The sequence below is a fragment of the Notechis scutatus genome, chromosome 7 (genome assembly GCF_049901735.1).
Source record: "Notechis scutatus isolate UNSWTSFEM ecotype Mainland chromosome 7, rNotScu1.2, whole genome shotgun sequence".
In the NCBI taxonomy this organism is placed as follows: domain Eukaryota; kingdom Metazoa; phylum Chordata; class Lepidosauria; order Squamata; family Elapidae; genus Notechis; species Notechis scutatus.
In genome coordinates this window covers 1,247,773-1,272,264 of record NC_142015.1, presented here as the reverse complement: position 1 = coordinate 1,272,264, position 24,492 = coordinate 1,247,773, and the positions used below count along the sequence as shown (strand labels likewise).

The window sequence follows — 24,492 nt, the reverse complement described above, 5'->3', positions numbered from 1 at the left end:
TTCCTTAGCCAGCATGGGAGTTGGGAGTCCATACCTCTTAAACCTCTTCCCTACTCACCTCCTGGTGAGTAGGGAATTCTGGAGCTGAAGTCCAGGCATCTTCAAGTGGGCAGAATTGGGAACACTGCTCTGAAGAAAGGGTGTTTTGAGACCGATCATCTCCCCCTGTGCCTGTGCTTTAGGGAAGGTTCCCCATGGAGATATTGGGTGAATGCTCACCTACTCTTGAATCTCTAAGGCAGAGGTCCCCAAATTTGGCAACTTTAACACTTGTGGACTTCAACTCCCACAATTCCTCAGCCAGCCCCGGTAATGCCCGGAGGGATGACTGAGCCAGAAGAACCAGTTAAATTGCTGAAGGGAGGAAGAAGTTGCAGGTCCAGCCTCCGGTTCCTCCTCTTGCTTCTGATGTTGAGTTCGGTTGCTTCGGGCTACTTTGATTGACGGCTTGACGTTTGGAAATCCCTCTTTGGCCTCAATGTTGGAGAACCTCTGCAAAAGTTCTCCCTCCAGGCAGCAATTCTAAGGGAGCCAAAGCTTGGATAGATACCTCCTAGAACAGAGGTCCCCAACCTTGGCCACTTCAAGGCTTGTGGACTTTACTGGCTGAGGAACTCTGGGAGTTGAAGTCCACACGTCTTAAAAGGGGCCAAGGTTGGAGACCCCTGACTTAGATGACCCTTCTGGTCTCTTCCAACTCTATCATTCACGACTGGCTGAGGAACTCTGGGAGTTGAAGTCCACAAATCTTAAAGTGGTCAAGGTTGGAGACCCCTGACTTAGATGACCCTTCTGGTCTCTTCCAACTCTATCATTCACGACTGGCTGAGGAACTCTGGGAGTTGAAGTCCACAAATCTTAAAGTTGCCAAGGTTGGGGACCCCTGCTCTATGGGGCCTGCCAGCCCTCCCAGTTTTGCCCTACTCTTGACTAATGCATCATGCCAAGATCTTATGTCGCCTTGCAGTAAAATTGAAGGCTCTACAGCCCAGGCTGTCAGTTCTTCTACCTAAAGGCCTAATAAGACCAAGAGATGGAGGAGGTGGCAACTTGACGTAGGTCAGGGTTCTCCAACCTTTGTAAGACTTCAACCATGCTGGGTAGGAACTTCGGGGAGTTCAAGCCCACAAATCTTAAAGGTTGGACACCCATGACCTAGACCAAGTGCACCACTGCCTTTTAGTCATTTTCCAATCTTGTGGGCTGATATCGAGCAGACGAAACACTCCCGAAGGCTTCCTAGCTGTTCTTTCCCCACTCACTCACTCACTCACTCCCCTCCCTGGCTTTAGTCCACCAGCTTCGCCCACAGAAGGCTCACTTCCTCAATGCTGGTGAGACAGCAGCACCCATGTGTTCAGCCACCCAGGGCGGGTGCCTTGCCTGGCACGTCTGGTTTTTGCAGAGGAACGCTCTGGAGAACATGGAGCTAAATGCAACCAAGAAGGACCTGCCAAGGATGAAGGGGTGACCCCCCCCCCACCAGGTTCTTCTGGGCTGTCCAATGGACTGAGGCCGGGCTTAACCACCTGGAAAGGGAGCGAGCTGACTTTGCACCACAAGAAAGCGAGCGCGCGCGAGAGAGAGAACTATCTTGTGTGTTGCAGAAGGTCCCACGCTGGGTAGGCGGAAGTTGTTGGCAAACCCAACGAGTCTCTGTTTCTCTCAAGGAAGCTCAGCCGTCAGTTGAACCACCTCTCGCCACGGCTCACGATTTGGAGCAGGGAAAAGGACCCACCTTACAGGCCCCCTGTGTGGAGGCAAACCTGACACCCAGGGCTGGGATGTCTCTCAAATTTCCTCGTCACTGGGATTTCCATCTGAAGAAGGAAATATCCAAAATAGGTATTCTCTTTTTCTTTTCTTTTTTTAAAAAAATGAGTCAAGGAGGAGTCAATAGTAGCCCTAAGATTTTGTCCTCGGGGGGGGGCACTGTGTAAAGGCTGTGGAAATGTGGAGTTGCTCCCTTTCCTGGCTGTGTAGAGGTTTAAACCCTCTCCTCCTTCCTCAGCCTGTCTCTTGGCGGGTCCCGGGGTGGGTTTGAGTTTTGAAAGTGTTCTGCTGAGGACCAGCCCTCCGCGCAGCCCTAGGCAAATGTAGCCCCTGGAGACAAAGCTCTGTATCTAGTGATAGGCCATGTTAGGGCACTGGTTTAAATGCGTCGCCCAGTTGGAACACCGCTCTTCTGCATTGCAGGCAGGTGGTCTTTCTTTCCTTGCAAGATCTTGCTCTGGCGTTTGCCTTTTACGGGGACTCCAGGGTTCCATTCTCACAAGCTGGAAGAAGAAGCCATTTCCTCCTCCCCCACTTCTGTTTTTCTAACAGCCGGAGGAGAGCGCTTGGCTGCCCCTTCCAAGGGCATCATCGTCGTTATTATTATTATTTTCGCCAAGGTGGAACCCCCGCAAGGTTGACTGCATCCATTCCCTTCTTTGCAATCACTTTTCAGATGGCGTCCAATAAGGGAAGGTGTATTGAAATAGGAGGGCAATCTTGGTTGGAGGCTGAAGGTTCTGGTGGATCACCCATTCGTGCCGTAGCATCTCTGTTGAATCAGGGTTTCCAGTTGCGCCTGCAAAATCTCCATTTGGAGGGTGCATTCTTTGCTTTGAGCAGACAAAGCCAAACTCTCTGGCTCTCAATGCCTTTTTTGTTGTCATTCCCCATGAGTCTTCAAGAAAAGGGACGCAGCGCAGGATGCAGCAGGAAACGGGTTCTATCAGCAACCGATCTTATCCGTTGCTTTCCCCAAGGATCCCTGCTTGGACTCTGTTTCAGCACCAGCCACTAGACAGGATGTGATCCTAATTTTCACAAGCACTTTGTCATTTGAGAGGCATTTTAGCTCACTGGTCCTGACCCTGGCAGGAAGGGATCTGCTCTGTTTCCAAGAACCTTCTGAAGAAGTTAGTGGTTCCACGGTCAACCATTGTTGACTTACTGTTCTCCAACACCTTCCCTTTTCGCACCAATTTCCCTTCTCCCATTTTCATTTCTTCTCCCCCTCCAGTGCAGCCTTTCTCCCCATCGTTTACGGAAGAAACATATTTGATCTTCAATTTACTATTTTGAGGCCTTGTGCTCTCCTTGTTCTTTTTTTTTTTTTTTCTAAATGAAGATTTTTATACTGTCAGAAAAGTTGGATTTTCCCACACTTGCAAATCCCTCCACTTGAATGTGGTTGGGAGTTTTTATGTAATAGCTTTCTCTAGGAGAATACTAACCTGTCAAGTTGTAGATTAGTGCTGTTTTAGATTAGGGGGCTCCAACCTTGGCCACTTTAAGACTTGTGGACTTCAACTCCCAGAGTTCCTCAGCCAGCTGGCTGAGGAACTCTGGGAGTTGAAGTCCACAAGTCTTAAAATGGCCAAGGTTGGAGACCCCCTGTTTTAGACTACCATTTTGAAAGGCAATGAACTTCTAGGACAAGGGTCTTCAACTTGGCAGCTTTAAGACTTGTGGACTTCAACTCCCAGAATTCCTCCTCCAGTTGTGTTAGCTCAGGAATTCTGGGAGTTGAAGTCCACGAGTCTTAAACTTGCCAAGTTTGAAGACCCTTGTACTAGGAAAACAAATCTACGTAGAAAGAAGAATATTGTCCTTCCTTAAATCAAAAGTGGCTAGTTGTCTGGATTTTAAGTCACCTGCTTAAAGTTTTTAAACACCCAAGGGAACCATTGGAGTCTTTGTTGGGTTTCCTTCATCTTTCTACATCAGGACAGGGAAATCAAAATGCAATGTAGCTCTACATGTTCAGGCCCTTTCAACATGGGTATTTTGGGTTCTTCAACTCCTCTTCCGGTCACAAAACTTGAAATCAGTGTTAACAGATTTTCGCATGTTAAAAGTGAAAGGAAAACCAATCCTATTTCTGGAACATAAAACAACAGCCAGAAGTCTCTGATTCTTCTTTTATATGTGATGCAGCTACATCTCTTCTGCTTTTGTTTGCAGAGAGGAAGAGGGGAAAGGACTGTGAGATTCTTGGTGGTTTCTGAGCTTGGTTGTTTTCTTGCAGATGTTTCATTACTTAAACTAGATAACATCATCAGTGCTAGCCTACTGATGAGTTTGGTAATGAAACGAAACTTATTTGTGCAAGAAAAGAACCAAAGATGAGGGAGGGAGGGAGGGGGTAAGGAAGAAGAAGGAGGAGGAGGAGGAGGAGGAGGAAGAAGAAGAAGAAGAGGAGGAAGAGGAAGAGGAAGAAGGAGGAAGAGGAGGAGGAGGCAGGAGGAGAAATGAAAGAAAGAATAGGATTTTGATATTTTCCCTTCTTTTTACAACTTAACAACTTAACTCTTTCCCCTCTTTCTTTAATCCTTTTTAGTCTCCAAATCTCCGAATCTATAAATCATCAATTCGGTAACAAAAAGTCTATACAGTAAAAGGTTTCCACTCTTTCAAAAGAAAATTATTATTGTTGTTGTTGTTTGTTCCTCTGCTTTGATAGTCTTGAGTGATTCGGGGTCACGGTTTGCAAGGGTGAGACCTCCAGAATCAGGGAAAGGAGGCTAAGTTTTGTCCTAAGAAAATTGGGGAGCTGGACTCTCCTGTTGGAGCAGGGGGGCTGCACTAGAAACCTCCAAGATCCCGTCCAGCTTCTATTCTATTCTGTTCTTGAACTCCGTGGACGTTATGGAGATCTCCGCGTAGAACTTGCAGAGAGTGCAGAGCTGGGATGCTGCCGCTTTTTTTCATCCTCTGACTCTGGTGACCCCCATTTTACGTTAGCTTGCGCTCACCCCTCCAGAGGAATCAAAGTGGAAAGAGGCAAACGCTTTTTTTCTTTAACTTCACACCCTCCATTTCCTCCTGCCTCACCCATCAGCAGCCAGCAGAGAGCACTGGGGAACAAATTCTAGATTTCTTTAGGATTTTCCTCAGCATTTCTCTGTTTGGGAAAAGTTTCCAAGAGGGTTTTTTTTTGTGGGTGGGTGGGTGGATCAGAACTGAACTAAGCTGGAGTTGAAATGGGCAGGTATGGGGCCAACATTCTCCATCCACGCAAATCAGCTGAAGACGTTCTGAGCTGTTCTACTCCACCAGAAGTTTCGTTTCCACTTTGTCTCCTCTTTGCAACCAGTTTGTCTGTCTGTCTCTGGAGAGAGAGAAAGTCAAGAAGCAAAACACAAACGTTGCGTTTCTTGGGAGTGGGTGGCAGCTGAGAGACAACCCCAGGTGGCCTCTCTTGGGTCGAAAGTGAAGAAACCAGAAGTCCTCCAGAAGTTCCTTGACGGCAGCAGACAGTGGCAAAAATTAAAACCTTTCTTCTGTTGAACTTTTTTTTAAAAAAAACAGTATTTTCTTAATAATTTCCTCCTGTAATGGTATTTTATCATTTTTTCAATTTTTAGCAAATACAATCCTAGCCGCTGTTAATACATTTACAATCAAATATTTTAAATCTTTACTATATGTATCAGGTAAAATTCCCAATAAAAATATCTCTGGTTTCAAGTCTATATGTTGAACTCTTAATCCCTCTAAATCAAGGTGCCTTAATGCTTGTTAATCTAATCTAATTCACCCACTTTCAGAAAATGTAGAGAGTGTGGTGCTTTGGTTACTGTCAGGAAAGCAAAGGCCTTGTGCCTGAGCAGCATAACTTGCCTCCCCATGAATGAGCACTACAATAATAAGAAAAACAAAATGATACGATAGATTAAAATGGCGCAAGAGAAAAGCTGCCATTCTTCACGTCCCTCTCTTGACAATCAAATTCAGGCGCTCACGGAGCTCTCTAATCAGACTTTTGAAAGGTTGTAGAAATGGCAACAGCTAGATCAACCCCTGAACTAGATTTTCATTTTATCCATGAATTCTAAGTTGGCTAGGATGAGGTTGACTATGGAATTCTCTCGCCGATAACTCTTCTGTGGACTCTGGCAGTAGCCACGAGGCTGACCTTCCAAGCTGATTTCAGGTTCTAGGAAGGCCCTAATCATTTACAAAGAACTTAGGGAAGGGATGGGATCGACAGAAGACCTCCATTGCAAGCAACAAACAACTAGCCCTGAGAACTTTCTCGCGTTCTTGCTGCTCTTGGCAATCCAAGGACATGAAGACCCTCAACGGTTCAGACATGAGCTACATGCCTTCTGCTCTATTAGGTAAAGACAAAAGTTCCCCTTGCACATCCGTGTTAGTCGTTTCTGGCTCTAGGAGACGGTGCTCATCTCCATTACAAAGCCGAAGAGCCAGCGCTGTCCGAAGACGTCTCCGTGGTCATGTGGCCGGCAGGACTAAACGCCTTCGAAGGCACACAGAACGCTGCTCCCTGCCCACCAAAGTGGCCCCTATTTTTCTACTTGCATTTTTCACATGTCTTCAAACTGCTCAGTTGGCAGAAGCTGGGACAAGTAATGGGAGCTCACTCTGTTACGCAGCGCTAGGGATTCGAATCGCCAAACTGCCGACCTTTTCTGATCAACAAACTCAGCGTCTTAGCCACTGAGCCACCGTGTCCCTTCTGCTCTATTGCAAGACCTTTTGTTATGAGGTTTTGCAAAAGTTGGAAGGTCCCAAGCCCTTCCTTTCCTTGAACACCCTGAACACCCACCCTGACTAAAAACGACTTTCCGATGGGGACTAATAACACTTCCCACCCATGGCCTTGAGGCCACTTGTTTGTCTCTTCCTTCTGTTTCTTTGCAGTTTAGATTTTTTCTCTTGGAGGACTTCTATCTTGTTTTCCCAGGTGCATTTTCACCGAGCTACGCATCTACTGCTCTCTTTGACATCTAACCAGGCAGCATATAAGATCCAAAATAGGTGAAGAATCCTGTCTTTTCCTCGAGGACAGCTTACAAATGCAGCAAGAACAATGGAGGCATGTTTTGGTGGACTCACTCCACCCACACATCATGTCCTCCACTCAGACAAGAGTCCCATGGGTTCCTCTGTAGCAGAGGTCTCCAAACTTGGCCACTTTAAGACTTGTCGACTCCAACATAGCTGGCTGGAGAATTCTGGGAGTTGAAGCCCACCTGTCTTAAAGTGGCCAAGTTTGGGGACCCCTGCTCTGAAGCTTTAATGATTGAAAAAAAGATGCCTTGGAAAGTTTTTTTTCTCTCTCTCTCTCTAAATGTTCTTATTTGTAAAGCTTACCGCCTACACAGGAAAAAGGAAGTCCACTCAGAGAAATAGCTTCCTTTCCAGCAAACTCCTTGCCCCAGGCGTGGGCTTAGCAAAGCAAAAAAAAAAACCCAGCTTTGCTCTCTGGGTCCGGTTCGGGAGACCCAAAGGAGAGATTTCCCTATCAAGGAAGCATCGCATGCTTTGGGGGCAGAGGGCCTGCCTTGACTGCCTTCTTGCTTGTTCCTCCAGCGGTGTTCATTCTCCTGGGCTCACATTTGGCTTCTCTTCCCCAGTTCGCTCGCAGAGCATGATGGCCGTTGATGCAAAAGGCTCCAGCACTTGGCTTCAGGCCCCCAACCCTCTGGAGCGCCCCTTGAAGACCGGCTGGCTGAAGAAGCAGCGCTCCATCGTCAAGAACTGGCAGCAGAGGTACTTCGTGCTGAAGGGACAACACCTGCTTTATTACAAGGAAGAGGAAGATCTGAAACCCCAGGTAGGGAGGGTTCTGGGTGCATGTTTATGCTTCTGGGGTGATCGGAGGGCTGATGGGGGGGGGGAAGGGTTTGGAGCCACCGACGTGCGTAGAAAGGCACCTTCTATCTTCTGTAGCCTTACAAAAGAGGAGAATTGGAATTCTTTTTTTTATTGGCCAAGTGTGATTGGACACACAAGGAATTTGTCTTTGGTGCAAATGCTCTCAGGGTACATAAAAGGAAAGAGTCAAGAGTCAAGAATCATAAGGTGCAAGACTTAATGATAATCATAGGGTACAAATAAGCCATCAAATCCTACTAGGAAACAGTCAATATAAATCGTAAGGATTCAAGCGACAAAGTTACAGTCATACAGTCACAAGTGGGAGGGGATGGGTGATAGGAGTGATGAGAAGATTAATAATAGTAGTAATGCAGACATACTAAGTTGGACAGTGTTGAAGGAATTATTTGTTTAGCAGAATGATGGCGTTGGGGAAAAACTGTCCTTGTGTCTAGTTGTCCTGGTGTGCAGGGCTCTGTAGCGTCGTTTTGAGGGAAGGAGTTGAAACAGTTTATGTCCAGGATGTGAGGGGTCTGTAAATGTTTTCACAGCCCTCTTTTTGACTCGTGCAGGATATACAGGTCCTCCATGGAAGGCAAGTTGATAGTAATTGTTTTTTCTGCAGTCCTAATTACCCTCTGAAGTCTGTGTCTGCCTTGTTGGGTTGCAGAACCAAAACAGACAGTTATAGAGGTGCAGATGACAGACTCCATTATCCCTCTGTAGAACTGGATCAGCAGCTCCTTGGGCAGTTTGAACTTTCTGAGTTGGTGCCAACGAGGCCAGTGCAGTTCTCCTGAGCCAGAAGAAGACTAGCGGTTGAATTGCAACCTCCAACTTCAGTTCTGTTTCCCTTCAGTTCAGCTTGAAATCTGAACCAGTGAAGGGTTGCTGGTTTTTAGCATTGCACAATGCCAAATGACTTGAGGGTGGTTTTAAGGAGTTGGGAAGGAAAGAATGCAAGGAACGAGTTTGGTGGGCTGTTCTAGTTCTGAGAGTTTTTGAGGCATTTCGCTCTTGCTCCAATTCTGGAGAGAGTTGAAGAAATCATGTTTCAGAAGCCTTTGGATCAGCCTTGACAAAGTTGTCTTATGGTTTGTATTTCCTGGAGACAACTTCTGGTGAAAGGAAGAGCTTTGTAGAGGATGATTCATCTAAGACGAGGTTTCAGAGTTTCTCCTTTGGCTTACATCCAGGGTGCAATATTTAGTCTGATTTTCGGAACTTAAATTCATGATCACGCCATCCATTCTCAGTTGATGTCCTCCATGCTGCTGCTTGATTCTAGGTTTGGCCCACCTCTGTCAACCAATTCAGCCAGAACTGGCCAGAACCTGCTGAATCCCACCTCTGATACATACATATTAAATTTAATAGACTTTCTTTCCCAAGCTGGGGTGATATGATCAATGAGGCCCATTATTGACAGGTGGGATGAAGCAGCCCAGAGATCCATAAGTGTCATTTAATAGCTTCAAATAAGTTTATTCGAATATTATGCTTGGATCTGTGAGTTCTGCCAATGCAATTCTGGTAATAATTGGGAAAATTTAACACTGATTTTCATTTACAAATAAATGCATCATTGAGTCAATAAAATATCCATCATTTCAATGGAGAGTCAGCCTTCCCCTCTGTTCAACAACTTAGAGATTTGTTGTATTTTTTTTCCTCAGTTTCAAATGATAACAATAAAATTGAAAATAAATGTGATGGTTTGAAAACCTTTGTAAATTATATAGGGGTTTAAGTGCTGGCTCCCTTCCCATCTTCTCTGCTTCAAAGAATTACATGAAAATGCATTCAAGTGGAATTGTGATAGAATTTATAGGAAGATTAGTACTTATAAATCATTGTAATACAACCCCAGTAAAATATTTTCAAGCTATTCCTGAAATTTAAGGCTTCCTCCACACGGAGTATTTCCATCTGAAACAATCTGGATTGTTTTTCTTTCTAAGCGGATCTTTTTCCTTTTTGGGAAAAAAAAGAATAGCTTGTAAAGTAGCAGAAATTTATTTATTTATTTATTTTATTTATTTATTTGATTTGCCAATTGTTTACAAGATAATAAGTATAAATGTATACATAGTTGTGAATACATGAAATGGGTACATATAAGAAAAATAAAAGAATAAGAGAAACAATAGGACAGGGACGGTAGGCACGTTGGTGCGCTTATGCACGCTTATGCTTTCAGGAAGATTGCAGAAATATACCTTTAATCCCCTCAAACAACAGCATCTGCCTATCCCAGGGATTTGGGAAGGACTCGTTGGATAAAATGGCCAAATCCAGTCTAAATATCGTGGGATGAACCATCATCATCATCATAAGCATTTTGTGTGCAATTCCAAAACTTCTTGAGCACCATTGTGGCATGACCAAATCACCATGACTCCGTTGCAAAAGGCAACTTGACTAGGAAGAGCTGACATCCTGCAATATTTTAATGTTATTAAATGACAACATCTACCTATCCCAGGTCCTTCAGAAAGACTCAGTAGGTGGACAAAACCTCCCAATTCATTCTAAATGTTCTAGCTGACGATGTGTAATATTTCAACTGCTAGATAAGTAGGAGGAACGGACAGCCTTGTTGGGTGCAGCTCCTGAACTGTTTTTTTTCCCCTTCCCTACAGCTCCTGGGCTCTTTGCAAATACAATGCCAAATTGCAATGGTACAATAGCTAAGATTTGGCCTTAAATCTCAGGCCAGCTTAAGTGGCACTGTATAAATTACTGGTTTTTTTTAAAATTGCACCCGTAACTTTATTTCATTCCATGAACAATTCCAATAAATGGCACCTTTTCTGAAATCTTGGTAAAAGTTCCTTTCTGGGAAGAAGGAGGACCAAGTTGGCATCTTTGTGGTTGGCATCTCTGGGTGGCACAAATCTCTTGCCCCTAACTAGATAGTCCCAAAGAGAAACAGAAATCTCTAACTCTTTGCTGCCTCCCGAGGAATCTAGATCTTTGCCTAAATGCTATTTGGCATCATTAGATCAACTCGATTGGAATCTAGCAGGACAGCCCTTATCTGATCTTTATTTTTTCCCCTCTTCTCTAATGCCCTCCAACTCTTCTGAGTGGGAGGCAGGGTCCCAATTCCAGAGCCTTTCTCAAAAGCTGCTCTCCCTTGACGCCATCCTTACTCCCCTGGCCTACGCGTGTTCAGCTCTTGTCTCGGGAGAGCAACCAAGTGTTGGAAGAACAGAGCCTGCTCAAACCGTTGACACCTTCTCACCCAGGGTGGGGGGTGACATCCTGTTCTTCGTCCCCCTCCCTCTCGATTTGCTTCCTGTCTGCAAATTTCCCTTCTCAGAATTTTGCCCGTGTCTTCCCTTGCCACGGCAGTCTTGCTGCTCAGCTCTGGCACCCAGCCCTGCCTGTTTCTGGTTTCCAACAGCCAGAGTAGCTCAACCCATGTTGCTTACCCTCCTGCTCTGGTCCACCCAGGATCAAAAGCACCAGAGCTTGCAAGGAACTTGAGCTCTCTCAAGTCACAAGGCACCTTCCTAGCTTGGCCCCATGACTGGCCTGCAGGGGTAGGATTCAAATTTTTTCACAACAGGTTCTGTGGCCCTGGCCATGTAACTGGGTGGGCATGTCGTCTTCTTCTTCTTCTTCTTCTTCTTCTTCTTCTTCTTCTTCTTCTTCTTCTTCTTCTTCTTCTTCTTCTTCTTCTTCTTCTTCTTCTTCTTCTTCTTCTTCTTCTTCTTCTTCTTCTTCTTCTTCTTCTTCTTCTTCTTCTTCTTCTTCTTCTTCTTCTTCTTCTTCTCTTTCTCCTCCTCCTCCTCCTCCTCCTCCTCCTCCTTCTCCTTCTCCTTCTTTTGCAGCAAATCCCTTCTTCTCTCCTCCTCCTCCTCTTCTTCCTTCCTCTTCTCCTCCTTTCCAACTCTTCTTCTTCTTCTTCTTCTTCTTCTTCTTCCTCTTCTTCTTCTTCTTCTCTTCTTCCTCCTTCTCCTTCCTCCCTCCTCCTCCTCCTCCTCCTCCTCCTCCTCCTCCTCCTCCTCTCCTCTCCTCCTTCCTTCTCCTTCTCCTTCTTTTGCAGCAAATCCCTCCCCCGTATTTTGGGCCTTCTGGGCCTCAGGGAAGCCTCCTCGGGGGCATTTGTGCTCCCAGGAGGCTTCCTTGGGGCCTGGGAAGGCCAAAAAATGGAGGGGGTGGTGGTGCTGTGCCTCCCCTACATTTTTTGCCTCCCTAGGCCTCAGGGAAGCCTCCTGGGCAAAGCAGTAAGACATCGAGGGGAATCCCAGCACAGCTGATCATAGGAACAGCTGATCGTTGGGAGGGGAAGAAATATCTTAAGGAGTGACTGGCCGAGGGAGAATGCAGTCAGCGATATCTGGCATGTGCGTGATGTTGCCCATGCACAATAAGAACTGACTGGGTGGGGAGGGGCAGGCGGAGAGGGGAGGAGCCAGCCAGGGACATGATTGGCCAGTTCTCCAAACTGTGCAGAATCATAACAACCAGTTCTATAGAACCGGTTTGAACCGGTAGAATCTCACCCCTGCCGGCCTGATTCATTAGGTGAGCAGCCTCCTTTTCTTCCCCCCCCCCAGAAGAATCTTGGGATTTCACTAGCGATGGAATAAGCTAGCATATTTTTTTTAGCTGTGGGCTCTATGAGAGATCTTGTTCAGTTTGCCCTGCCTCTGAATGCATCCGCTCCAATTTTGCATTTGTGAACCAAACTGGATTTTTTCTTATGGCTTGAAATCCATGTTAGTCAGAATTGATTCAGACCCCCAGTTTATTCCTACGCCCGAAAAGATATAAGAGATAGAAAAAGAGATCTGCAAAGAATGGTCCAACAGGTTGATATCCCTGCCTGTTTTGCATGTGCCGTATTCCTAAGACATGAAGGATCTTGTGTCTACCCCAAATGCTTGCAATGTCCAGATGGTTACATGCTCACATGGATACACAGCGTTCTCTTGATTTTCTTCCATGGGACATCCCTTCATGTGCTGGAGAATGGACATCACAAATCCAGTCACACGTCTTGCCTAAAAACTATCCCGCTGCCAATCCTTCATTTTCTCCTCTGTAGGCAGCCCTGTGTTATTATTATTATTTTTGGGGGGCTGCTTTTAATTAGCCTGCTCCAGTCCTGGAAATATTTATTTTGGGTTTTGTGAAAGAAAAAGTTCATCAAGCACTAGACTATAAATTCAGATCCGTTTGGATGGATGTGGAATGAGGCAGCGGAAGTCACTGAGGTTTTGAAGGTGAGAGCATTTAATTGGTACCCAAGATTTGATTTGTTTTCCTCCGGCCACAGAATCCAGAGTCAGAAATAAGGAGCACAGATTGCAGCTATCTAGATGTCATCTGAATATAAGGAAAGGCTTTCTGTCAGGAAGACCTGTCCAAGAGGGAGTAGTCCATCGACAGAGGTCGTGGGTTCTCCGTCTCAGAGGGGTCTAAGAAGATGGAAAGCCACATCTCTTAGATGGTGTAAATCGGTGTCTTTCAGACTTGGAATTCTGGGAATTGAAGTCCAGCCATCTTAAAGTTTGCAGTTCGAAAACCACGGCTGTCAATAGTTTCTTGTACATTGAAGTGGGTGATTCTAGTGGTCCCCCCAAATCTGATCCTATGTATGTTGCTAGATTTATTTAAAGCATATTAACCATTTTAAAAATAGATTTAATACACTATACTCTTGTGCATTTTAAAGGAATGTGAATTATGAAATGTTTACTGTTGCATTGTGTATGCAATATAATTATTTTATAAAACGAAGATCATGGTCTGATGAAAGAATAGAGAGGCTTGTGTTTTTGATCTTGTTGTGCAACTGTTTGGCTTCAGGGTTCCTTACAACTTCAAGGCTGCACCATCAGAGAAGTGGCTTCTGGGTCCGAGGAAGCTGGAAAATTTATCTTTGAAATCATTCCAGGTCAGTAACAGGGAACTGAATTGCAATTTGAGCGAGTCCAGATGGAATACCAAACACATGCTTTGATAAACCATAATTACTTAGTAAGGTCACACCTAGAGTCCTGCATCCAGTTTTGGTCACCACATTATAAAAAAAAGATGTTGAGACTCTAGAAAGAGTGCAGAGAAGAGCAACCAGGATGATGAGGGGACTGGAGACTAAAACATATGAAGAACACTTGCAGGAGCTGATCCTGGCTAGTCTAGGGAAGAGAAGGACCAGGGGAGACAGGAGAGCAGCCTTCCAATATTTGAGGGGCTGCCCCAGAGAGGACGAAGGGGGTCAAGCTGTTTTCCTGAAAGCCAGACAAGGAATAATGGATGGAAACTGATCAAGGAGAGATTCAACGTGGGAATAAGGTGAAATTTTTCTGATAGTGAGAACAACCAACCCATGGAACAGAAGTTGCCTTCAGAAGTTGTGGGAGTTTCATCCCTGGAAGCTTTCAAGAAGAGACTGGACAGTCAGAAATGGTGTAGGGTCTCCTGCTTGGGTGGGTCAGGGGTTGGACTAGATGTCCTCCAAGAATCCTTCCAACTCTGTTAATCTAAATCTGTTTGCATGGATACGGAAACTGGGCTGAGCGGGAGAGCTGACATAGCCCTTCCCCTTCCTCTGACCACCAAACAGTGAAATATGACTCCTGTCCTTTGTGCATAAGTCAGCAAATTATAATTGTGTGCATTTGCGTAATACAGCTTGTTGTGGTTTGTTTAACTATTGCAAACCCCTGCCCCCACCCCCGCTTACAGGGTTTCCAGGAGAGCAAACTCGAACTGGGCCAGACTCCTTTGTGCTGATGGCAAATTCTCAAGCTGACATGGAGGAGTGGGTCAAGCTACTCCGAAGAGTAGTTGGCTCCCCATTAGGAGGTACGTAGAGCCAGAATTATACAGGGTCCACCCAAAGAACCTCTGGGTCCATAATATCCACCCCAGCTGGAGAGGTCAGAGAACGGATTGCCAGGACAGGAATTGAAGGCAAGAATTTCCTGGGATGAATTTAAGGGCAATGTTGGAAGTTAGGATCTTCTCATGCAAACGTTTAGGATTGCAGAGGCATCTTTGCAGTACAGCGTCTCTCTTGAGGTGTTGGATGCGCAGTTTTTCCGAAATGTGTCTCCTTGCATAAAATTAGCAGGACCTGGTTAAAAAGAGCTCTGTGCTGACCCTCCTGTAAACTTTAAAGACAGGAGTTATTTAAGTCCATATGTCCAGTTGTAGAACAGTCTGTTCTCCAATTCTGGAGTATTGTCAGAAGAGACTGGACAGCCCCCCTCAGGGAGAGTCCGGCTGGTTTCCTGGCACAGAGACGGACGAGAGGATTCCAACATTTGGTATTTAACTTTTTATTTTATTTAGTTATTTATTAATTATTGACGCTATCCATCTCACTGATATAATGGCTCTGGGCAGCTTACAATATGCTTTTATTATTCTACTATTAGTATACTTGAAATTTGAAATTCTTAACAGGGCCCCATATAAGAATTTGGTCTGCAGAATTGAAAAAGCATTTCAAAAATCTTCCCTTCCCTCCTTCCTTCCCTCCCTCTCTTCCATCTTTTCCTCCCTCCCTCCCTCTCCTTTCTTCTTCCTCTCTCCCTCCCTCCTTTCCATCTTTTCCTCCCTCCCTCTCCTTTCTTCTTCCTCTCTCCCTCCCTCCCTCCTTTCTTTCCTTCTTTTCTTCCTTCCCTCCCCTTCCTTCCTTCCTTCCTTCCTTCCTTCCTTCCTTCCTTCCTTCCTTCCTTCCTTCCTTCCTTCCTTCTTTTCTTCCTTCCCTCCCTTTTCTTCCTTTCTCTCTTCCTTCCCTCCAGTGGTCTTTGGACAACAGCTGGGGGACACCATGATGTACGAACAGCGATTTGGGCAGCACCTGGTTCCTATCTTGGTGGAGAAGTGTGCAGACTTCATCAGGGAGAAAGGCCTGGACGAAGAGGGCGTTTTCCGACTGCCTGGCCAAGACAATTTGGTGAAGAAACTGCGGGATGCGTTTGATGCTGGCGAGAGACCCTCCTTTGACCCGTAGGTGGCCCTTTCCTCAAGTTTCCAGTGTTACATCTGGTGAGGCTTCCACAACCAGGGAGCCTCCAGTTCCCAGAATTCCCCAGTCAGCATTGCCAAGGCGGCTAAATCCGTTTCAACTCGGAGGGAGCCCAGCCAATCAACCTTCAGACCCAAAGGTGCTTTTTTTTTTCAAGAGGCAAGTGAACTTTCTGATTTTTCTTTTGAAGACATTTTGCTTCTCATCCAAGAAGCTTCTTCAGCTCTGGATAGTGGGGAGTGGAAAGATTTATACTCCTTGCAGGCAGCTGGTCATTTGCATCCTTTTAGAGGGTCGTTGAGGCCACTTGGAAGTTTAAAGCTGTTCAATACCACAGACAATACTGCTACCCTTCAAAAAGATCTTGACTATGTATCAGAATGGTCAAACAAATGGCAACTTCAAATCTCAACAAATAAATGCTCTGTCTTACATATTGGCAAAAAAAAATCAGAAAATAAAATACAAGCTGAATAGTCAAGATCTTGTTGATGATCCAAGCTCTGTAAAGGACCTTGGAATACTCACCTCTAATGATCTAAGTGCTAAAGCCCATTGTAACTACATAGCCAAAAAGGCATTAAGAGTTGTTAACCTAATCCTACGTAGCTTTTTCTCTGGTAATATCACACTACTAACTAGAGCATACAAAACATTTGCTAGACCAATACTCGAATACAGCTCATCAATCTGGAACCCACATTACATATCTGATATTAACACAGTTGAGAAAGTCCAGGAATATTTCACAAGAAGAATTCTCCACTCCTCTACTTGTTGTAGAATACCTTATGCCACCAGACTTGAAATTCTAGACCTAGAAAACCTAGAACTACGCCGCCTTTGGTCCGATCTAAGTATAGTATATAACATCATACATTGCAATGTCCTACCTGTCAATGAATACTTCAGCTTTAACCATAACAACACAAGAGCACACAATAGATACAAACTCAAGGTTAACCGCATCAAACTTGATTGCAGGAAATACGACTTCAGCAACAGAGTGGTCCATGTCTGGAATCCTCTACCTGACTCTATAGTTCCTTCCCCAAACCCCAAAAACTTTAACCTTAGACTGTCCACTATTGACCTCACCCCTTTCCTAAGAGGTCTGTAGGGGGCGTGCATAAGCGCACCAACATGCCTACCGTCCCTGTCCTATTGTTTCTTTTATTTTTCTTATATGTACCCATTTCATGTAGTCCTAACTATGTATATACTTATACCTATTATCTTGTAAGCGATTGACAAATCAAATAAATAAAAATAAATAAATAAATATATGTGTCCTGTTAACTGTTGCATCTAAAAGGATGAAAAAGACCAGCTGTCTGCAAGGAATATCAATTTTAGATGCAACAGTTAACAGGACACAGGTAAACCTCCAAGCGGCCTCAACGACCCTCTAAAAAGACGCCAATGACCAGCTGGCTGCAAGGAGTATAAATCCTTCCCTTTCCCTCTATCCAGTCAGAGCCGAAGAAGCTTCTTGGATGAGAAGCGAAATGTCTTCAAAAGAAAAAAAAACAGAAAGTCCAGTTGCCTCCTGAAAAAAAAAAAAAACCTTTGGGATAACCTGGAGGACTGAGAACATCCATAAACCACCATGTTACTAACAACTGCAGTGATTCCCTTAACAACAGTGACAAGAAAGGTTATAAAATGGGACCAAGCTGACTGAACAAATGTCTCACGTACTCACAGAAAGTTTGGGCTCAATCGTGCTCCTAAGTCGAAGTCTAAGACCTGTAGATGAAACTCTGCCTCCGGCGATGTCTGGCTCATCCTCCCTTTATTTATGTATTTATGTGTTTACAGAGACACGGATGTGCACACGGTGGCTTCTTTGTTTAAACTTTACCTGCGAGAACTCCCTGAGCCGGTCATTCCTTGGAGCCAGTATGAGGATTTCCTCCTGTGTGGACAGCTTCTAACGTCCGACGAAGGCAAGGTAAATTACAATCACAGATACTTCTTGCAAGGCTGTGGAAGATTCTCCTGAAGTGGTTCCTCCCACTCTCGTCATATCACGAGATCCCCCACCACGGGGTCCGAGAGAGAGGCCGAAGTCCATCTCCCTGCTACCCTAGCTTGGCCACAGGTGGAACTCCAGTGACTTAAGTAAAGTGGCGTTCTTGGCCTAGACCTTCCCGAGACCATGAAGCCAACTCCTCGTCCCGGTAAAACCCCTTTTATTTCGCTTAAAGGGAATTCCTTTCCAGCAAAGGTCTCAGCAAACAGTCTTTCATGAGATTTCACAACTACAGACCTTTATCAGGCTTGGAGAGTTGCCAGGCCGATATCGTCCAAACGCCACGTTGTAGCAACAATTACTTGGCAAGGAGTCAGGAACAGATCTTCACCCTAATGAATTGAACTAATTGTCTCCTGCAAACCCCATTTTCCTTTCGCTCCTCTTTATTACCTCTGGGAGGGGCCATTCACCGTCCACCTGAGCCTTTGCTCCTGAGTTGAGCCTTGTTCCTTAACTGTTCCCTTCTCCTGGCAGCTCTGCACATGCGCACACTGGGAACAGGCTCCAGCTGTTCTTCTTCCTCACTGATCTCCGACTCCGAAGGCAGCTGATAACTGTCAGATGGCCCTGGCCCCACCTCTGCCTCCGATGCAGAGCCCTCGTCCGAGCCTTCCTCAGCCTCCAAGATTGGCCCATGTTCCTCCCCAACCTCCTCCCTGTCCGAGACTGCTGCCAGCTCCACCGGCGGACCATAACAGCAGTTGTGAAATGAGTTTTGCCCCATTTTATGGCCTTTCTTGCCAGAGTTGTTGGGTAAATCTCTTGCAGTTCTTAAGTTTGTAACACGGTTGTTAAGTGACTTTGCTTGTTAGAACTTTGCAAAAGGTGGATTACATGATCCTTGAATTAAAACCCTTCTTGTATTCTTCTAGGGTTACCCACAGCTAGTGAAGCAGTTGGCACATTTGCCCCCGGACAACTATAACCTTCTGAGCTACATCTGCCGGTAGGTTCTTCTTTCAACACTTGGCTGTTTTCAACCAGAGAGCAAAACACGTTGCTGCTTTTCTCTTGGAATTGATCCTAAACTGCCGATCTTAAGAAATGTGATTTTTAACTGGTAGCACCTCATTTTTCGGCTGGTCTGAGGCGTTTTTCGGCCTCCCAGAGGCTTGAAAAAAGCTTCTGCAGGCTTTGCAGGCCAAATAATAGGCCCGTTTTGTCACTTCCTGTAATACTGGAAGTGACAAAACGGGCCTATTATTCGTCCTGCAGAGGATTTTTTCAAGCCTCCGTGAGGCCACAAAATGCCTCAAACCCTCAAACTGGCAAAAAATCTGCTGTGAGGCACAGTGCAGGTAAGGGGGCGGGGGGGATTGTGCACACATGCGCAGGAGGCGTGGGGGGACGTGGGGTGAACGACAACATTTACGGACAGCTGAGCGATGACTGATTTGGACTCTTGGTTTCAATTCCAACAGGTTTCTGCATGAAGTCCAGCAGAATTCTGACACCAACAAGATGAGTGTGGAGAACCTGGCAACCGTATTCGGGGTGAACCTCATCCGTCCCCAGATAGAAGATCCAGTGACTATTATGAGAGGTGAAACTGGAACCCGCTCCTTGCACAAGGATTTTTGACTCCATTGTGGGTCTCTAAGGGGCCAGATGTTTGTAAGATTGCTGTCAATGGCTTGTCCTGTACCTGGAGATCTCCAGATGTGTCTGTCTATAATTCATGTTCAAGCCCCTCTCTGTCAACCCTTTGAGGTAGATCAAACTAGGAAACCAACGGGAGAAATACTAATGCAGTGGGAGCTTGGTACTCCACTGCTTTGAAAGTCATCGAATTTGGTACTCAGCACATTTTGACATGTAAGTTTTGTCCTGGTACTTGTTGTTTGTTTAGTACTCAACACACAAACTAAAAGTGTTGGTTGCCTTGTGACTCACTGCATTATTCCTTAAGGGGAAAATTTTGTTTCGAACTTATCAATAAAAGGGGAACATTAAGACAGGGACGGTAGGCATGGTGGTGCACTTATGCACGCCCTTTACAGACCTCTTAGGAATGGGACGAGGTCCACGGTAGACAGTCTGAGGTTAAAGTGTTTGGGGTTAGTTTGACACTTCCATTTACACTCTGTTGTATTGTTGGAAAAATGATCCTTCTGGGTTCAGTTCCAAGCGGGGAAGAAAGACACTGAAAACACGGAGGTTGTTTAGAAAGATGGTTTAATGGTGGATGGGACCACCTGGCTTGGAGCTCCAAAGTGAAAAGGACGATCACATGCTTCGAGATGAAGGAAAAGAAGGAAGGACTGAGAGGCTGAGAGTCCCTTATATACCCTCTGTTGGGATTTGAATTGGAGCTTGTATTCTGATGGGTTGTCCGACTCCCATGGGGCCACGCAGGGGCAACTCTGTAGGCTGTCCTGAGTCCCAGGCTTGGTTGAGCCTTCCTGGATGATGATGTAGTGAAAGGGCTTTGGGAAATTCCTATTATGGCTCTACCTGGAGTAGATCTTTGTTATGTAGAATAGACTGAACCAGGCCAGAGTAATGGTTCATTAGCAAAGGTGTGTGTGTGTGTTTCTGCCTCTTTGAGTTCCTACTCTTTTTAGGGGAAATATTCTGCCTTTTTAATATTTCCTGGGATATTTCATTTTTCTAGGAGAGGCGTGGGTGCTAACTTCCTACGGCGTGTTAAAAGCAATGCCTGTTGTGCTTTCCTTGCAGGGACCCTGCAGATTCAGAAAGTGACGACGACAATGATCAGCGACCACAAGAAGCTCTTCCCGGGGGCCAAAGACACACAGGCTTCTCCGCCTCCCTCCGAAAGCGGCTCCAAGAAAGCTCCAGTGCTTCGCAGCTCCGTGGGTTGGGATGCTGTCCAGAGGCCGTCCATGACCTGGAGGGACAACAGGAGCCTGTTGCAAAGTGTGAGTGCCTACTGGGCTTATTAATCCTGTGGTTCACCTGGAGCAGGTTGCCCAACCTTGGCCACTTTAAGACTTGTGGACTTCAACTCCACAAGCACAAAGGTCTCCAAACCTTCTGGGAGAATTCTGGGAGTTAAAGTCCACAAGTCTTAAAGTGGCCAAGTTTGGAGACCTCTGAGTCCTGGTGGGACCCATGTGTGCCCCTGCCCATGGAAGCAAAAACCTGATTGTTGTGCCCGTATTGAAATTGTGTACAAATTAAAAACCGCTTATTTCTGATATTTCAGTTCCTTTGTTTGGCCTACAGGGGGCGCTCAAGGAAGCTAGCAAAAACAAGAACAGTGAAATTAAACGACTATTTTAATAACAGCTTCAAGCATGAAAACCTAAAGACAGCATTCGAACTACAGCCCCTGACATCCTGCCTGCAAATAAAACCTAAATCAATAAATATGTTTTTTACTGACTGTTGCAAAATAACAAAATACAAAAGAGAGCTATTCCGGTATAAATTTCCATGGACAGGTCTGGGGGGAAAAAAAAATTGTTTTAATGCCACATTCTCTTGATGTGGCCTTTGGGTCCTTCTAAAGCAGCTTAAAGTCACCATTTAACCTAGTTGTCCTCCCCCCAAAACGAAGCCTGACCACATCGTTTCGTAGCAAACCACAGGTCTCGAGCTAGTTAAAAATAAAAGTTCTCCTCCCTCTCCAAACTATCAGTCAGGTGGAACAGACAGGTGTGGGGGGGGGGGGAGTGGTGAGGTAAGGCCCCCACGTGTTAAATTGGGGCAGAGCTGCTTGGTTGTGTCCAATAGGCCAGCATTCTCCAGCATTCTTGCTTTTACTTCCAGAAAGATGATCTCGAAGCTTCCAACTCCAAATTAAGTGACGGTTCGGCTCCATCAGCAGAAGATCAAGTAGAACCTCAGTCTAGGGATGGCCTGGAGACGCAGGCCATGCGAAAGAGGACACAGACGGTTCCAAACAGGAAATGCATGGAGAGCTTTTCTTCCAACAGGAGGCACAAAAACGTGGACAGAAGTGACATTTTCAGTAGCAACTTTTGGTCATCGTCCTCATCTTCTTCTTCTTCTCCATCCATGGTCCAGCCCGGTCCTAATTCTCCCTCAAGAGGTCACAGGAGGACTTTGTCTCAGGGAATTTCTAAACTGTTCAGCTTCACACAGCCCTCCGACTCCAGCAGCCTCTGCACTTTGGAGCAGGGTGCCCCAAGTGAGGCTGACCACAGTTCTTCAAGCCAACTAGGAGATGATTTTGGAACGTGTTTACAAGTGAGTGACCCTCCCAGGGCTAAAGAAAATGGTTCCACAATTCTGGAGCTCCCGTTTGAGGAGGACAACGTATATCCAGAAGACCCTGGACTGCTTAGGAAGATGATTGCGGAGCTGAAGAAGGACATGATGGCACAGAAACATAGCTACGAGGAGCAAATTAGAAGGTAATGTGCAAACACCTTGGTTGATTCCATTTCTCTCTCCAACCAACCAACTCTACAGGTAGCCCTCGGGTTACCATCATTCGTTTAATGACATTATGCTGAAAGCAGGACAGACCTTTTGGGGCAGGGTCTTAATTTGGATTACAGTAGCCCTTGGATTTCAGGGCCCTTCCAAGTCTATCATCCCGTTCCAGCCAACTGGTCATTCATGCATCTCTTTAGAGATTGGGAAGAAGCTGTTACTAAAAGTGGCTTATTGCATCCTTCCCCATTGTGTGCATGGGCCGTGCTGGCTAGGAATGGTGGGAGCTGTAGTCCAACTCATTGGCAAGGTGCCTGCGTTTGGGATATTCTATGTTCAACCAAACATAGTTTGCAACTTTGGACAGAGATTGCAGTGAATTGCTGCTTGTTTCAGCACCGAAGGAAGCCATGATTTGTGTGGCAAACTAAGCCTGGATGATCAGTGTCACCAATGTGGCCAGTTCTCTGAAGAAATGGCCAGGACCCATGTAGAATTCAGAGGGAATTCTGGTTCACACGTCATGCAAAAACCAGAATGTGGTTTGGTTTCAGCTTAGCAGAACCTGCAACTCCACATTCGTTATAATGTATATGTAAAATCAAGCCACCGTGCGCATGTTCAACAAACCATGTTGAACATTCCACTTTAACATTATGTGTGAACTAGATAATTCAGTGACCTCTAATGCAGTGTAAGAGAGATGTCATTCATTTCACTGGGTGTGGGTGAATCAGTGGTGCTATTCGGCAGGTTCCGACCGGTTCTGGAGAACCGGTAGCAGAAATTTTGAGCAGTTGGGAGAACCAGCCAATCCCACCTCTGACTGGCCCCGCCAACCCCATCTATTCTCCACCTCCTGAGTCCCAGCTGATCGGCTGGGTCTTCTTTGGTTGCCCTGCACAGGAAAACAGAGCTGGAAAGCAGGTTAGTGGGGTGGGGAGGGAAAGGAGATTTGCAGCAACCTCCCCCTGCCATGCCCACAGAACCGGTAGTAAAAAAAAAATGGAATCCCACCACAGGTGTGCATGTGTGTATGTGTGTGTGCACTATGTGGGAGCATGATATTAAACAGGAGTGTAAGAAAATATATTCAGTTTTGCAGAGGCAGCAGAAATGGATGCCCTGAAAATCAGAGATTTTGATGCCCTGTTTTGCTGTGCATTTCGTGCGTATTGTCAGGGATGAGTCACTGTTTGCCCACTTGAGAGTCATTGATGCCATCTGGGTGCAAAACCCAGGAGGTGATGATGTTCTGTGGGCCAAACCCTCTGCTGCCTTACCATGTAAACCTAAACCTTTAGGTCAACCAGACCCCGGGTTGGTGGTGGCCCCAGATGTTCTGCCTCCTTCCCCCCCACCCTACGGTAGTACGGGACTCGCCCCTTTGAATCGTGGCTTGATACAACTTGCTCTTCCTTTTGCAGCCTTGAGAAGGAAAACTTTGAAGTGTGGACCAAAGTGGTGAGGCTTAAGAAAGAGATTGAAGAAGAAAAGGCTAAATCTGCAGAGCTCCAGAACCTTCAACGTCCCAGGAAGGTCAGCGAGCAGAACCAACCCCACGAAGACTCCTTGGAGCCCACAGGCCAGGTGCCCACAAGAACTGAGCAGAGGACAGAGTGTGCGCACCAGCTGTGATTCCTCTCTGTCAAAGGACTGTTGTACTTACACTTGTTAGTAAGTCAGTAGAGAACCCCTGGTGGGTTTGCCAATACTAGATTCCCTGCGCTCGAGAGGGTTGATTCTGGTGGCTCTGTGTACAGGATAATACTTTTTCAAGTAAGGGATTTTAATTCTATCTGTAAATGATAAAAACAAAATGCAGAGGGGTCTTTGAATAAGTAAACTTGCTACCTGCCTGCATGTTTCTCTCTCCTGTTCTTTGTATTCCATTCGATGTCTGTTTCTGGCAGCGGGTGCAGAGTTCAGACCTCGTAGAATCCTTCCAAATGGATTTTTTTTTTGTGGGGGGGGCTGTGTCTGTAATGTGTGATCCTGGTAGTCCCTTCTGTCTCCCTAATTCTGTGATCCTACAATGTGTCCTATTAATGGCCAAGTTTGGTTTCAGATCTACTGCAAAGAAGTTCCCCAAATGTCTAACAAAAAAAAAGGGAACTATTTCTTGGAGTGAAAGCCCTGACATCTTCCGTCAATCTGTCCGGTTCTTGATAAGGCCACACCTGGAATATTTGCATCCAGTTTTTGGTCGCCATGATGTAAAAAAGATGTTGAGGCTCTAGAAAGAGAAGAGCAACCAGGATGATGAGGGGACTGTAGGCTCAAACGTACAAAGAACGGTTGCTAGAACTGGGCCTGGCTAGTTCAGGGGTTTCCAACTAGACAGCTTTAAGACTTGTGGACTTCTACTCCCAGAATTCCTCCTCCAGTCATGTTAGCTCAGGAATTCTGGACATTGAAGTCCACAAGTCTCAAACTTGCCAAGTTTGGAGACCCTCTATCTATCTATCTATCTATC

General features: G+C 45.7%; 1 protein-coding gene across 2 annotated transcripts; it reads left to right on the top strand.

The window, feature by feature from the left end:
* Window positions 1-1,318: 1,318 nt before the first annotated feature.
* On the top strand, window positions 1,319-23,879 carry ARHGAP25 (Rho GTPase activating protein 25). Of its 2 annotated transcripts, XM_087969871.1 has the most exons (11): window positions 1,319-1,845; window positions 7,374-7,573; window positions 13,441-13,528; window positions 14,323-14,442; window positions 15,387-15,594; window positions 17,435-17,567; window positions 18,524-18,597; window positions 19,073-19,194; window positions 20,331-20,533; window positions 21,387-21,994; window positions 23,444-23,879. In XM_087969871.1, the coding sequence occupies exons 1-11, from the start codon at window positions 1,785-1,787 to the stop codon at window positions 23,652-23,654; spliced, it is 2,028 nt and encodes a 675-aa protein (XP_087825997.1). In that variant the 5' UTR covers window positions 1,319-1,784; the 3' UTR covers window positions 23,655-23,879. The 2 variants fall into 2 exon arrangements, with proteins under 2 accessions (XP_087825997.1, XP_026545177.2); XM_026689392.2 differs by lacking the exon at window positions 1,319-1,845 and having other exon boundaries at window positions 7,061-7,573.
* The last annotated feature ends 613 nt before the right edge of the window (window positions 23,880-24,492 follow it).